Source organism: Lactuca sativa, chromosome 5, assembly GCF_002870075.4.
Source record: "Lactuca sativa cultivar Salinas chromosome 5, Lsat_Salinas_v11, whole genome shotgun sequence".
In the NCBI taxonomy this organism is placed as follows: domain Eukaryota; kingdom Viridiplantae; phylum Streptophyta; class Magnoliopsida; order Asterales; family Asteraceae; genus Lactuca; species Lactuca sativa.
In genome coordinates, this window is record NC_056627.2 from 331,013,743 (window position 1) to 331,030,443 (window position 16,701).

General features: G+C 31.5%; 1 protein-coding gene and 1 long non-coding RNA gene across 2 annotated transcripts; both read left to right on the forward strand.

The window, feature by feature from the left end:
- The first annotated feature begins 9,921 nt into the window (after positions 1-9,921).
- Positions 9,922-13,630, forward strand: LOC111887593 (leucine-rich repeat receptor-like tyrosine-protein kinase PXC3). Its single transcript, XM_023883763.3, has 2 exons — positions 9,922-12,878; positions 13,122-13,630. The coding sequence occupies exons 1-2, from the start codon at positions 10,505-10,507 to the stop codon at positions 13,448-13,450; spliced, it is 2,703 nt and encodes a 900-aa protein (XP_023739531.1). The 5' UTR covers positions 9,922-10,504; the 3' UTR covers positions 13,451-13,630.
- A 1,317-nt stretch (positions 13,631-14,947) lies between these two features.
- LOC111887605 (uncharacterized) lies at positions 14,948-15,891 on the forward strand. Its single transcript, XR_002848821.3, has 2 exons — positions 14,948-15,348; positions 15,440-15,891. It is a non-coding gene; the product is annotated as an uncharacterized LOC111887605 (long non-coding RNA).
- Positions 15,892-16,701: the final 810 nt, after the last annotated feature.

Here is a 16,701-nt window from a genome sequence, read left to right on the forward strand (position 1 = left end):
AAGATCTTTATCGTAAAATATGACTTTTTTTAACAAAAATGATATATCTTAATCGTATTACAATCTTAATGTATTTTTTTGTCTGACAAAGAATGTTATGTTACTGCTATGTTATTTGTATTCTGTTTGTTTGACAGAGAGTTTTGGGCGTGCTTGGTACAGAACGTTTGTGAGCTTTTAATTTCTAGTGTTTGACAAAATGTTTCGTTTTGAATAGAAAACTTCATTTGACACTACAAAATTCTAATGTTTAATTTAAATAACACGCTCAAAATCCAAATAGTATTTCACGTAGCGTTTAACAAAACGCTCACAGCTAAAACTTACCCGCTACCAATTATTTTTACAGAACATGCCCTTTGTCTTACTGATGAGATTAAAACTTTGATCAGCAAATGATAAAAAAGATAATTATATTCACAAGAACATCATATGCCAAACATATATAATATATAAGATCACAACAAGTTAGCACCGTCCGTCAGACAAGAGAATATAACATTACACTAAGATAATCGTATCTAATAAGTTTTTTTTTGCTATTTGTCACCCTCTCATTGAATTTGTTAAATGTCATTTTATGGTTATTTTGAATTAATTGTTTGACCACATTTCATTTTATGAATTTTTCTATTTTATTAAATTCCACATAATATTTTAATGTAATAATTGCAATAAATGTAGTAATAAATGGATATCAATTTTATTAATGAACATACCTTTAAATTTCAAAATTCTCAAAATTAAAACTTATTAATTTTTTTATTTATTTAAATATAAAAATAAAAAAGAATTTCATTATAATAATTCATTATTTTTCATATTTTCTTATAAATTCAAAGTTTTTTAAATACTTTGATCTTTATATTTAACTTTTTTTTTTTAAATTAACTTATGTTATATATGAGTCTCAAACCTAATACCTATTTAAAAAAATGTTAGTCTATTATAACGATGCAATATTATACAGTATGTTAGACCATAAAACCGTAAGATAATTAAAATAATACTCACACACTCATGGACAGATTCACATTGCAATACGGGCACGTACCCCACAAAATAAAAATAGTTAGTGTTAAAAATTTATTTTAACAACAAGACTTCCATTTTGCTCTCTCACATATATCATATATGTCCAAACAGTATAAATCTTGGTTTCAAGTGGTAAACTTGAATAGTGGTACTTCTCTTGATTTAGTTGGTATAATTCTTGGTTTCAAGTGGTAAAGTTGAATAGTGGCACTTCTCTTGATTATATAAGAGATGCTAATAACATTTTCTCGGATGTGGGGATGAGGATTTCACACCTCCTTTTTTATAAACTATAAAAACACCACTTTTTCACTTTTAACTTTGTTTCACTTGTAGAGGCTACGCGGGATTTAGAACTGCAAATGTTACATCACCTCTTATATAACAAACATATTTTCATTTTGTTTTGTATCTTTGCATTGCATCTATCTTAATTTATCTTGGAGTTGTTTTTTACTTTTTATAAGTATAAACACCAAATATTTGAATGATATAAATTATTTCTAAAATTGGCAAAACAATATGTCAAAACCAAGTTGATCCAATATATATATATATATATATATATATATATATATATATATATATATATATATATATATATATATATATATATATATATATATATATATATAATTGTGGAGAGCCTTATCTACAATCATTTTTTTGTTTTTACTATTTTTGCTACCTTATTTTGTTTACATTTGCTTTCTTCACGTCTTCTTTAACCGGTTTAGACATTGGCCACAAGGTTTTGCAAATTTAGTCTGCACATATAATCAATGTCGCCCTTCTCTTCCAATAAGACTTGGTTCCGCCCTTCTCTTCTAATAAGAACCTCCACCGCCATGGACTGTGTCTGTTGATACATTCTTTATTATCCTCAAGCTTTTTCTTTTATTCACTTCCACCACCACCATCACTCTACTCGATTTCTTCTATACCTCAAACACACCCCCGTCTTCTGAATAAATCGAACCCCCATGGGTTCTTGATTTCTTTATGTTGCTGTGTGGTGGCACGAACAAAAAAAGGAATGCAACGCCTCTACCTTTCAATTTCATTTGTCGGCTGCTTCGAATTGACTCTTGCTTTCTCTCTCATAGGGGTTTCTTTGTGCCTTCCCTTCACCTCCGTTGACGTCATAATCAACATCATCGGTAAGTCGAAGTTATGAAGGAATATATGTCGGATACAAAAGGCATTCAAGAGAAAGGAAAGACGATGGAGGAGGCGGAAAAGAAGATGGAGACAGAAGGGGTTGGCCGCATCATTCTGATGAACAGTTACAGGTTATTATCTAAACCGCTTTTTTTAGGGTTTTTTTCTCTATTTATTTTGTAAATTCTGTTTACTTATTTTGTAAATGATGTTTCAGTCTCATCAAATTCCAGTATGATTTTTATAGACTTTTATCGTCCTTTTAAGGAAGATGAGACATGACATATAACTATTGTGGATATCATGTATCCCATAGAAGTAGAACCAAATCTTGTAATTTGATTTTTCTTTTGGCATTAGGCCTATAGCCTTTTATGAGTTTCACAACCTTTACTAACTTGTTGAATGCATACATCATCTTAATATGATATATCATGATCCATTCATACATTATTGACTTGGGTTGTTGCTAATTTGCTTTATTTATTTAAATTTAACTTTTGTTGAAGTCAATTGATTTTGCTTTCGAAAATACATCATTTACAATTATTCTAGGAGGCATTAGTTTTTGGGTGCTTTGTCCTACTCCTCATTAATTTTAATAATTTAAAAATTTTCTTATTTTTCTTATAAATTCAAACTTCTTAAATTGTTAAAATTTCATATTTTACCTTTTTTTTAAATAAACTCATGTAATACATGGGTTTCACACCTAATTGTATATGAAAAACTACTTAACCTATGAAATCTTTTGCCCCCATCCAATTTTTTTGGGTCCCTCTAACTCTCACTCATAGAGATTTTCCCCCATCCAATATATATAGTTAGAATAAATGAACATACCTCTCTCTCTCTCTCTCTCTCTCTCTCTCTCTATATATATATATATATATATATATATATATATATATATATATATATATATATATATATATATATGGAAAAGTTCAATAAAGAACCATTATTAATCAAAGAACCAATGAACCAATCCAAAACGTCAGAATTTAAAGCGATCAACGGCAAAACGAAGGGTTGTAAACTTTTATAATTGACGCACATGTACCGAATTATAACAAAACCCACTTCTTTTTTTCATTTAAATTTTTTAGGCCAAGTTTTTTATCGAAAAAAAAAACCGAATATAGCATTGTTCACGATTTTTCGTCCTCTTTCCATATATATCCATGATGATATATAAAAAACGAATTTTTTTTTTTCTGGAAAAAACCCACTTAATTTGCTTAGTTTTTTCAATATTTAAGATTATTTTTATCAAAAAAAAAAAAACTAATTATACCAAAAATATTAATTTTTTGTACTCTATTAATAAACATCAACACCGACTAAAAAAAACTACAACAGTGTAGATTCACACTGTGAATCTAAACTGTAAATATTTCAATTTTTAACATTTACAATATGAAAAATTTCGAACAGTTCAGATTCACATTGTGAATCTGAATTACTATTATGTACACTCTGAATCTGAGAAAGTTCACAAAAAAAAAAACCTCGATCAGTGTAGATTGACACTGTGAATCTAAACTGTAAATATTTCAAATTTTAACATTCACAATGTGAAAAAGCTCCGATCAGTTCAGATTCACATTGTGAATTTGACTTATTATTATGCACACTGTGAATCTTAGGAGGTTCACAATGTGAATCTGAACTGAAATATCGTTTTTTTTAACATGAATATAAATATATGTTTAAAAAGTACAAAAAAATATGAATTTGATATATTTATTAATTTTTTTTTCTATAAAAAAATAGACCTTAACATTTTTCATCAAAGAAAATGAAGTGAGTTTTTTTCGAAAAAAAAATTGTTTTTTATATATCATCATGTATCTTTATGGAAAGAGGAAGAAAAATCATGAACAACGGTATATTCAGTTTTTTTTTTCGATAAAAAACATGACCTAAAAAAATTTAAACGAAAAAAAGTGGTGAATTTATTTTGTAAATGGTGGATTTTTTGGTATAATCCGGTGTGTGTGCGTCCATTGTAAAAGTGTACATCTATTTCCTTAGCCGTTGATCGTTATGATTTTCGACGCTCACGATTGGTTCCTTGGTTAATTATGGTTCTCTTTGAACCTCACCATATATATATATATATATATATATATATATATATATATATATATATATATATATATATATATATATATATATATATATATATATATATATATATAGGCGACGGTTCATTTGAGAATAAGAGATCTTGAGATTAAACCTCAGCCACATATTTGCATTTGCCGCTCTAATGCTCCAGCGTACCAGCAACAACGATGTATGCCTAATCATAAATGATTATATGGCAGAGAGGTATAATCATACATGATTATACATGTTTATACGTATATGTATAATCATAAATGATTATACATATATGTCTGTTCACAGATTGAGTAATCATAAATGATTATTACAGTTGTTGGAACTTTGCTCTATAAAATTACAATATGGGACTTATCCCATATTGGTGGAAGAGGAAACCTTTTCCCACCTTATAAGGCTTGTCCCACTCATTTATTCAAATGGACCAAGTAATGGGTTAAGCAAATTGGGTTTGGGTTGTGGTGTTGGACTAGTCTAATTGGGCTAGTAGTAGGCTTGGATTATTAAATATTAATGGTCAAAGATAAGGCCCTTGGGCCTTGGGGCTCTTATTGACTAAATAATATTTTTTAATATATAATCCGAAATTAATTAGTCCTTAATTAATCTTTTTATTAATTCAGTGAAAAATAAATTCTGTTAAATAAAGGATTAACTGCAGACAGTTTTTGGCAGTTAATTTTGGTTGGTGGTTTACAACCACCATTAACAGCCTATAAATGAAAGGATCTGGACAGAATTTGAGGGCCAATAAACACACAAACTTTCTCTCAAAAAAATCGTCTATCTTTCCAAAGGGATCATGGTGAATTTCGACAGATTCAAGATCTGTTCTTGAATTGGATTGTTGTATCCTCAAGACAGACCCATCCCAGGGAAATTTCTATCTTAGGACACTGCTAAAGCAGGCCTCAATCTCTACAATTTCGTGGTTATATTTCTGTGTTATCATCAAACAAGTATGTTTTCTGTAAATTTGATTCTTGTATATTGAATATATCTGAATTTAGTTTATTTTATTTCATTACTTTGTTGATTGTGTACTTCTGTAATAACAACAGTTAGCCGCAGAAGAGGTGGTGGTGACAGAGGTGACAGTGATATAAGTAATGGAGGTGACAATGGTGGGGTCGACTGGTGTCAGAGGTGGTGGTAGTGGTGGTGGCGGTGGCGGTTACGGTGGTGGGGATGGTGCCAGAGGTAAAAGGAGCGGGTGGTACTATGTAATAATTTATGATTACACCAGACCTGCCGCGCCGGTACGCCGAAGGGTTAGAGCGACAGATGTGAAATACGTGGCTGGGGTTGAATCTCGAGATCTCTATTTAATTTTTAATCTCTACGTAACCTCTCTCTCTCTCTCTCTCTCTCTATATATATATATATATATATATATATATATATATATATATATATATATAATTCGGTAGCATTTAAAGTACTTAAAAAAAAAATGCTAGGCGTAGCCGCATAATATCTTTTTGACTTTGAAAAAGGTAATTGTTATAAAAGATATATGATGATTTTTGCCACGATTTGAGTTCGGCCCATCACTACGCGGTCCTGCTCCTGCCTCTTTTCTTCTTTTTCTTAATTTTTTTTTTGTAGAATTTTCACGTTCATACACAATTTTATGAAAAATATATTTGAACAATTTTACGATTCTAAATTTTTGCGTATACTTTTAGTTTATTTATTTGTAATAATAATCTTTATAAACAATCGATATAAATGGTTTTTATTTTAAACTAAAAATTGATTCCTTCTTGTTTTACTAGAGACCTCTGCCGACAGTATATTTATGTCAATTTTTGCGGGTTGCATAATCTGTAATTATTCTATTAGAGAATGACTATTTTTCTAATTTTTATAAAAATATGGACCAAAAAGTAAACAATTTAAACACATGTACTATTTATATAAAAAGAAATGCATATAAATTTATTCTGTAAATTATAGGGAAAACTTTTGTAATTTATTTTCTATACAGGGACGAAACCTGTCAAGATAAGAAAGTATTGCGACCAAAGTCTAGGATTCAAATTTAAAAGAATTGTAAATCAATTTTCTATAAATTACACGGATACCATTTGTAATTTATTTTCTACACAGACCAAAAATGCCAATATACAAACTATTATGTACAAAGTCCAAAATCTAAAGTATACTATTCATAAACCATTTGCTTTTTGTAATAATAATAATAATAATAATAATAATAATAATAATAATAATAATAATAATAATACCATAAGTTTATATTATTAAATAATATTGGAGACATTTGATCAAAACATTTACATTGTTGATGTACTTCTATACATTTGAAAATCTATTAAATTTTTTTAGGTAAATTTAAAAAAAAAACATATATTTTATTTTATTTTCTAAATAATCATTATATTAAGTTATATGTTAAAATCCGTATATTTTCTGAAATTGTCTAATTTAAGGTTTTACGACCGCTAAACCTAAAACAATAATAAATACTAGGTAACTGGGTCTTAAAAGTTTGTTGGTTACAATCTCATAGATTACTAAAAAACAATATAAGGTTTTTTAATAGTTTGATGAAAATATGTTGGATTTTTCTGAGGTAAAAGAACCTTAAATTAGACATTAATAAAAATATAAAGATTTTAAGGTACAAAAGAAAACTAATATAGTTGTTTTTTTTAAAGGATTATATAAAAAATGAGTTTTTAAAGGTGATTAAACACATGTTAGGATGTATTTGGTATATCATGGTCTCTTTAAGATAAAAATCTTAAATGTTTTAATGATATGCCACTTCAAGTATGAAGTTTATGGGATTTGAACTTGCAAATTATTTTATTTTGAAGTTTTTAATTCTCAAATAATCATTAAAACCCTACCTTGATGATGAATGACAATAATCTTAATTAATGATGTTTGATTGGAAAGTTAAAAGTGGATAATAAATTTAAGATGGAAGGAGTATATGTTAATCTCTCTCTCTCTCTCTCTCTCTCTCTCTCTCTCTCTGTGTGTGTATATATATATATATATATATATATATATATATATATATATATATATATATATATTTAGATTATAGTGTGGATGCTAACTATTATGTGGTGGTAGGAGTGATTGTGGACTATTCATTCTTAATTAATTTAATGAATATGTAAATAGAGAAATGAGAAAAAGAAAATGAACTAAAATGAGGAAAATGGTTATCAACGGTTATATAAGGGCATTTGTGTACATTCCATCGTCCATTTAATTAGGAAACAAGAACACTCCTTTTATAATTGATCCGATGATCCCATGAATCTCGCATAAACTGTCTCACTACCATTTCTATCATAAGATAAAAATCAATAGAGGTATTGTCGAATCAAACTCAAAATCGGACGAAACTGTTGATCGACTATATATAATCATACATTATTATTAAAGTCATCATTGGGGAGTGTTTGTTCGTTGATTTCCGAGACCATCGACATCAGAGAAATGAGGAATAAAAAAGCAAGTTCTTTCAAGTCAAAATTTAAGAACGCTGCTTCAATAATGTTGAATCTTGATGAAGACGACGATGATTTTGCATCTGCACCACAAGGTGTGTTGTCGGAATGTTATTTTATTATTTTGTTATTTTTTTAGGTTTTGATTGCCGAATATGGTAACAAATTTCGATAGAATGTTTTGGGATAACAAAATTTTTGATTTTGATGTGAAATGTTTTGTTAAAAATGAATATGAATATGATTTTAGGTTACAATTTTAGGGTTTTTGTTAGGGTTTATGAAGATGAATGAAAAATTGATTCTCATGGAATGCATGTGTGATTTTTTCCGAGAACAATGCGATGAACCTCTTGGTTTTTTTAGGGTTTTTAATAGTGTTTTTGTGTGATTTGTTCTGAGAACGAGATGAAACTGTTTTTTTTTCCAACAAACTGAGTTAGTCATATTCATAAAATGCTTTATTTATAAATATGTGATAACGGTTTGTTAGTAGAAGTATTTGTTCAGAACAATCATCAATTCTATTAGAAATTATAATCACCAATTCTGTTAGAATTATATTAAACTTTCATTCCATAAGCACTATGAATTATTCTTACAGAATCATAATGTATTATTTAAGTTGCATATATGTATATGGATATGTTATGTTAGAATTAGGTCGTTATGGTGTAGAAACATACTAAATGATTGATAGTTGTATATATTGGTAAAGTGGGTTAAACACAATATTCTAACTGAATGAATTAGAACGAATCTTATGTGTATAAGTTAATTTGATTTGTTGTGTTAAATTTATGTTTAAAAATTATAAAGAATGTTAAAAAAGCATTAAAGTTGTTAACGAACTATTTTATTAGTTGTTGTACTAATCTGTTATAAACCAAATATTCAATCAGAATGTGTGTTAATGAATGTACATACTAGATGTTTTGATTGACTATACCGGAAGAATGTTGTTAATTGACTATGTTATAATGTGGTTTGTGTTGCAAAAGCACCACCAAATGTTGTTTTAGCGGATGTAGAAGATGAAGTTCAACCGGATCCGATTAGTATTGCTAGCACAGGTGTTAAAAAGAAAAAAAAGGATGTCCTAAACGATCAACACATGAAAATGATAAGAATGACTCTAAAAGAAGAAGAAGAAAACGTCTGGTGTAAATAACGCTTAAGATGTTATATATAGATAATTATTATTAATAAATTCATAAATAATTATCTAAATTAAAGGGATTTGTTTTAGATAATAATCAAATTAAATAATAAAAAATATTAATTAATATGTAATTTTATTTATTATCCTTTTGAAATGATTGGTTCACAATCACGTAATAAATAGTCCTAACAAATGAACCTACCTTTTATATATATATATATATATATATATATATATATATATATATATATATATATATATATATATATATATATATATAGAGGTTCAAATGAGAACAATAAATAAAATAAGAATATAATTTTTATATTATTGTTGTGCTTTGAATTTAATATGTGTATATTGTAGTAATTATAATATGAATATTAACATATAAATAATTATATATATTCATTTTTATGTTATTATTCTATTATAAAAAATATATGTATAGTAATTTAATAAATTTTAATATGAATATTAATATGTGGTTCTTTGTATATTCTTCATGAATAATGGAGATAAAGTTGTATTTATAAAATTCATAATTATAACATAGACATAGTGTTTTTAAGTTTTCATTTTATTTATTGTTTTCATTTATAATTATATATAATATTGTTTCATTTAATTTTATAACATATATAACAAAAAGATGTTTGAACATTTATTACATATATAAATTATTATTTGTATGGAGTAAAGATAGAGTGGATGGCTTAAAAACAAAGAAAACGTATATATTTAAAAAAAAAAAAAAAAAGTAATGCGCAGACAGTATTCGTAAATGCACAATCTTGAATCTACCATGGCAACGATTTATATACTTGACACTTGTTTTTTTGTAACGTATTTCAGTTACCATACTGTTTGAAAGAGAAAAATCAGGAAAAGGGGAAAATTAATAAAGAATACACACAGTAACACCTACATTGTACATACTCTCATTTGACTCGTGAGTGTCGTGACTGCTCACTTCTTCTCTGTCTGCGAAAAAACAAAGTGGCCTGTCATCTCTCTCCTTGAATATATATTTCTTTCTTTTTCTATCTGCAGAAGCTACTTACTATGTTCTTCTTCTAACTTCTGTTCCCAAATTTCCGGTTTTTTATTCTCTTCTTCACTCAAATTATGCCCATAATCTTGAAAAGTATTTAGTACGTTGGTGGTTGGTATATCTTTCTCCAAACAAAACCCCACTTGTATTTCTTTTCTTTTGATCCTTGATTTATATACATTTGGGGTTTTGGGTTTCGATCATAAACCCTTGATTAGTTCATACACTTCCCCCCCTCAAATCAAGGGTTTTTTTCTTGATTTTGAAGCATTATTTGTCGCAGAAGTTAAAAAATTCCTTTACTGGGTGCTGGATATTTAGTATCTTTTTCAGTATAATCTTTCCTCTCCACTCACAACGAAGCATATTCCATGGAAATTTGACCGAAAAAGTAGTGGGGTTTCATCATAATTCAAGAAAAGGGAGAAATTTTGGATTTTTCCCCTTTCTTTTTTCGTGGGAACCCAAAAAATGGCGAATTTGTGCTTGTTCTTGATGTTGATAATTGGGGTTCTTTCATGTTGCCAAAAGCCTGCAAGTTCTCAAGTCATCAATGGCGATGATGATCTTTTCACTTTGTTAGCCATTAACAAGGAGCTTAGATTGCTCGATTGGGACGAAAACGGGCTCAAGAACAGCTCAAATTACTGCATGTGGCCTCACATTACTTGTACCTCCGATCATTCATCTGTCGAAAAGCTTGTTCTTTCTCATCTAAGCCTACAAGGTAATCTCACTTTACTCTCTCAACTCAAGTCATTAAAATGGCTCGATTTGTCCTTTAACACCTTCCATGGATCGATCCCACAATCTTTGGGTAACCTTTCGGAACTCGAGTTTCTTGATTTATCTTACAACAAGTTCGATGGTTCAATCCCTGCTGAGTTGGGCAAACTCAAAAATCTCAAATCTTTAAACCTTTCAAACAATTTACTCATAGGACCAATACCCGATGAGCTTGAAGGGCTTGTAAAATTACAAGATTTCCAAATATACACCAATCATTTGAACGGAAGTATACCCATTTGGGTGGGAAATTTGACGAATCTTAAGGTGTTCACAGCTTACGAAAACGAGCTAAATGGCAAAATCCCCGAAACTTTAGGTTCTTTATCCGAACTTCAATTGTTAAACCTTCATTCCAACTATCTCGAAGGATCGATTCCCAAGAGTGTTTTCACTAACGGAAAATTAGAGTTTTTGGTTTTGACTCAGAATAAACTTAGTGGTACTTTGCCTGAAGCCATCGGAAACTGTAAACATCTTTCCAGTATCAGAATCGGTGACAATGATCTCATCGGGAACATCCCAAGAGAAATCGGGAATCTTAGCAGCCTCACTTATTTCGAAGCAGATAACAACAATCTTTCCGGTGAGATTGTGTCGGAGTTTGCTCAATGTACTAATCTCACCCTCTTAAATTTAGCTTCAAACGGGTTCACCGGAATCATACCTTCTGATCTCGGTGACATGATCAATCTCCAAGAACTGATTCTCTCCGGGAACAGTCTTTTTGGAGAGATTCCCGTTTCTGTTCTTTCCAACAAGAATCTTAATAAGATTGATTTAAGCAACAACAGATTCAACGGAAGCATACCTCAAAGTGTTTGTAACTCATCGAGATTACAATACTTGTTGTTGGGACAGAATTCATTGAGAGGGGAAATACCGAATGAAATCGGGAATTGTGTAAAGCTTCTAGAATTACAGCTGGGTGGTAATTATCTAACCGGAACAATCCCCCCTGAAATCGGTCGAATCAAGAATTTGCAGATCGCTTTAAATTTAAGCTTCAATCATCTTTCCGGATCTTTACCTCCCGATTTAGGAAAACTCGACAAATTGGTATCTTTAGATCTTTCAAACAATCAACTCACAGGCAACATCCCATTGGCGTTAAAAGGTATGTTAAGTTTAATCGATGTAAACTTTGCAAATAATCGCCTCTCGGGCCCCATACCAACTTTCACCCCGTTTCAAAAGAGCCCAAATTCAAGCTTTTGGAAGAACGAAGGTCTTTGTGGGTACCCATTGAATTCCTTTTGCGGGAATTCAAACGGGTCGGATCCATCGTTTCATCACAAGGTTTCTTACCGGATCGTGTTGGCGGTTATCGGGTCGGGTTTGCTGGTGTTTCTATCCGTTACTGTGGTTGTTCTTTTGTTCATGATGAGAGAGAAGCAAGAAAAGGCTGCGAAAACGGTTGGAAATGAAGATGAAGAAATCGATGATAATACAAACAAACCCTTGGTAATATGTGGAAATGTGTTTGTTGAGAATTTGAAACAAGCAATTGATTTTGATGCGGTTGTGAAAGCAACACTAAAAGATTCTAACAAGATTAGTAGCGGGACGTTTAGTACAATCTACAAAGCGGAAATGCCTTCGGGTTTGACTTTATCAGTCAAACGGCTTAAATCGGTCGACAAAACTATCATTCATCAACAAAACAAGATGATTCGTGAGCTCGAGAGGCTTAGTAATCTTTGCCATGAGAATTTGATTAGACCAATTGGGTTCGCGATATATGAAGATGTGGCTCTTTTGTTGCACGAGTTTTTAGCCAATGGGACATTGGTTCGGTTTTTACATGAGTCTAGTAAGGAACCCGGGTACAAGCCTGATTGGCCTATGAGGCTTTCGATTGCGGTTGGGGTTGCGGAAGGGTTAGCTTTTTTGCATCATCTTGCTATCATTCATCTTGATATTTCTTCGGGAAACATTTTTCTAGATTCCGATTTTAAGCCGTTGGTTGGTGAAGTTGAAATCTCGAAGCTTTTGGATCCGTCTCGTGGCACGGCTAGTATTAGCGCGGTTGCAGGCTCGTTTGGTTACATTCCTCCAGGTACAAATCACTAATTAGGTCCGCTTTGATACTTATACTGTGTTGACATGCATTAGACTGAGACTGATATCAAACGTACAAAATTTGCAATTTTTTGTCCCATCCAAAAAGGTTGAGCCAGGTCGGTGATCTCTCATATGTGCAAAAGACGTAAATGTCATACAAGCCTATTACGTCGTGTGTGTAGTTGATTATAAAGTGGTCCCTAAGTTTTTTTTTTTTTTTTTTTTTTTCTTGAAACAGAATATGCATACACAATGCAAGTAACGGCTCCAGGAAACGTGTATAGTTTTGGGGTGGTATTATTGGAGATACTGACAACGCGGGTCCCGGTTGATGAAGAGTTTGGGGAAGGTCTGGATCTGGTGAAGTGGGTTCAGGGTGCACCGGGGAGAGGTGAAACCCCGGAGCAGATACTGGACGCGAAGCTGAGCACGGTTTCATTTGGTTGGAGAAAAGAAATGCTTGCAGCATTGAAGGTGGCTCTACTTTGCACAGACACCACACCAGCAAAGAGACCGAAAATGAAGAAGGTGGTGGAAATGCTTCAAGAAATCACAGAAAATAAGTGAAAAAGAAAATGAGATCTTTTAGGTGGTTTTTGTATGATAGAAGTGGGAGATTGGGTTATTGTGTATGTTTATGTTGTATGAACTTGAAGAATTGGACATATACGTAGCCTTAAAGTGTATTATGGATGTAAGTTTTGGCTTTCCCACTTTTATGTATGAGGAGATTAATGTCGTTCCTTATGTATTTTATTTTTGGTAATCAACTTTTAGAATGTGTTATTTGAAAACACGAATAAAAAGATACACAAACTATGGACTTGACAATTAAATTAATTAATATATATGAGAACTTGATGAGAAAAGAAAAACTAAATGCAAAATATGAATAAAATCGACTATGCATTTGTTTCTAGTTATGATCTATTTCATTCGATTCAATTGAATTTAGATATAGTCCGGTCCCTGGCCTAAGTGCGTAAGCCTAAGTCAGGATACTGCAGGTGGGCCTAATGTAAGTGTACTGTGTAACATCGTCTTGAAGCATAACTGCACATGGTCTGGTCCCAAAACTCCAGATCCACTGATACCGTGTCTTAACCAGCCTTGTTCCGGACCTGGGTCCGGGTCTAACTTGATTGACCTTTTTAGACAGTTTTTTTAGAATAACACTCTTAGGGCCCGTTTGGAATTAAGGTGAATTAGAATTCAATTTCATAATTTTCATATATTTGTTTCAAGTTTTCAAAGTTAAATCAAATTCTAAATGAGTTTAACTTTTCATCGGAAGGAAAGTAAATTCCATTAACAAGAGGATGAAATTCGCAAGAGGGATTGTTGAGGATTATCATAATACCCTCTATTACCACCCACCACCACCACCACCATCACCCTCATCTCATTTTCTTCAACTCTCTGATGAATGTAGTGAAAATGAGATTTGATGTGTTTGTTCTGTCCATGAAAAACTGGATTTTTTACTAGTACAATTGCAAATGTATTATCAATCTTAAGTACCACTTCTTGTACACAAACTCCTCTTATTTCTTCAAGTAGATCACAAAGCCAAACTTCTTGATAACTTGTTATACTTGCAACCATATACTCTGCCTCGCAAGATGATAATAAAACTGTCGCTTGTTTTTTAGAGCACCAAGTGATGATTGATTTAAGTAAAAGATGACTAGTTGTACTTCTTCCATCATCTTGATCTATATTGTCACCAATATCACTGTATCCAATTAAATTGACTGATCCGTCTTGAGAGTATCGAATTCCAAAGCCTTATGATTTGTTTTAGACAAAACTGAAAAATGTCCCTGTGGTATGCATTTTTTTTTGGGGTTTTAGTCCAAACCACGATTTTTTTGGCTTCGTGGTCCTTTTGACCATGTTTGCTTGTGATTTTGGTCCCTTGGAAACTGAAAAGACTAAAATGCCCTTTCTGATATACTTTTTATGTTTTTTCATTTTAATTTAAAGGAAAAAGAAAATAGTTAATTAATTTGGGCCCCATCTCTCTCTTTCTCTCTCTCTCTCACTCTCTCTCTCTATCTCTTTCTAGACAAACACATACACACACACAATCCCCACCCCCATTCTTCCCCAGCCCAACTATTCACCTTCATCGCTCCTTGCTTCACCCCACACTTTGTCTTCTTCTCTGATCATCCAATCATCCATCGATTGACTGTTGCTTAACTAAACCTCCCACAATTGGCGTTTCTGGTTCCTACTTCTTTTGATACCTCCATGGCCTTTGATGTCCGGTGGCCCCATCTGAAAATCTTTCTTCATCCTCACCAGATTTCAAGTCGGAAGCCTTTCTTCAGGAAACTGCTTCAGTGGTTACCACATAGGTTTAATCGACTTCATTCACTTGGCGTTTTGCCTAATTTTCATTTTCGACTTGTTGAAGCAACAATCTCCGATTTCTTACAATGCATATGATAATTTTGGAGGTTTAAGTTCTAGTGTAGTTAATAGACTTGTGATTGGTTTAATGAATGGGATGGTATTTTTGCTCATTATTGATTAATTGGGTATTCATAGGAAAGCTTCAATCAATTCCCTTCAAGATTCCGCAAGTACCGAGTAGTTTAAGAAGTTTAAGAATCAACAAGTTTGTGATTCCATTCACAGGATACATCCATTGGACTAATTTGTGATTCCATTCGCAAGAAGATGCCATTAAAGAGCAATAATGACGAGGTGTTGGCTGATGGTAGTGAATTGAACATATCACATCTGGTATCACTTTTGGTGATGGAGATGGTTTTCAGCAAGGACTAAGGAGGATGAGAGATTGAAAGTGGGTGACGAATTTGAGAACAATATATCTTTATGTGTGTATCTGAGTTCCATTCTAAACCAATGAACTTTCTCTATTTCTTTTTCAATCCCTGTCATCGTGTATTTACATTTTATTTGTTTGTGTTAGTGTGTATCTGGATTTGTGTGTGCTTGCATCTGGATCTATATTTGTGTTAGAGTGTTAACTCAGACATTAGTTGCACAAGAAAGATAGATAGCTCCATCAATTTTAGTTGCAGGTTAGAGACAGAGAGAGGTATGTGGACCCCTAATTTTATTTTATATACATAAATACTTATAGGAAAAAAAAGAAAAATGGAAAATAAATATAATAAGGGCAATTTAGTCTTTTTAGTTTACCGAATGACCAAAATCACTAGCAAACTACCTTAAAAGGACCATCAATCCAAAAAATTCATGGTTTGGACTAAAACCCCCAAAAAATGTATACCACATGGACCATTTTTGCAATTTTTTCTTTGTTTTATAGCTTTCATATGTGATTTTTTGGAGTCTATATGTATGGACGTGTAATGCCAACGACATATAAAAGATCTGGTATAGTCTGAAGCAAATAGTCTTCCAACTAAGTTTTGATGCTAAGTAACTTCGTTATCTTCCTTGCATTCTGTGACATCCCCATTTTCATGGTCAGAAAAGATCAATTTGTTTATGCTTTGTTTTATAAAATCAGAGTAATCCTTTGATTAAAAGAGTTCCAGAATTTGTTCCCAAAACGAAATATGATAAGAATTTATCAAAACATTTCTTTAAAGAAATGTATTTTCATTAAATAACAAAAACTCGGGATGTCATGTTCCGATACAGACCAAAAGCATAAACAATATAAAATATACCTTACAACAATTATTTATAACTACTGATCTATAATCCAAAATCTCTCGTTAAGTCCACCAACTTATACCCTTGTGCCAGTACCTGTAACGCAAAGAAAACTGAGTGGGTCAGGCTTGGGATCCTGGTGAGCATATAGGGTTTGT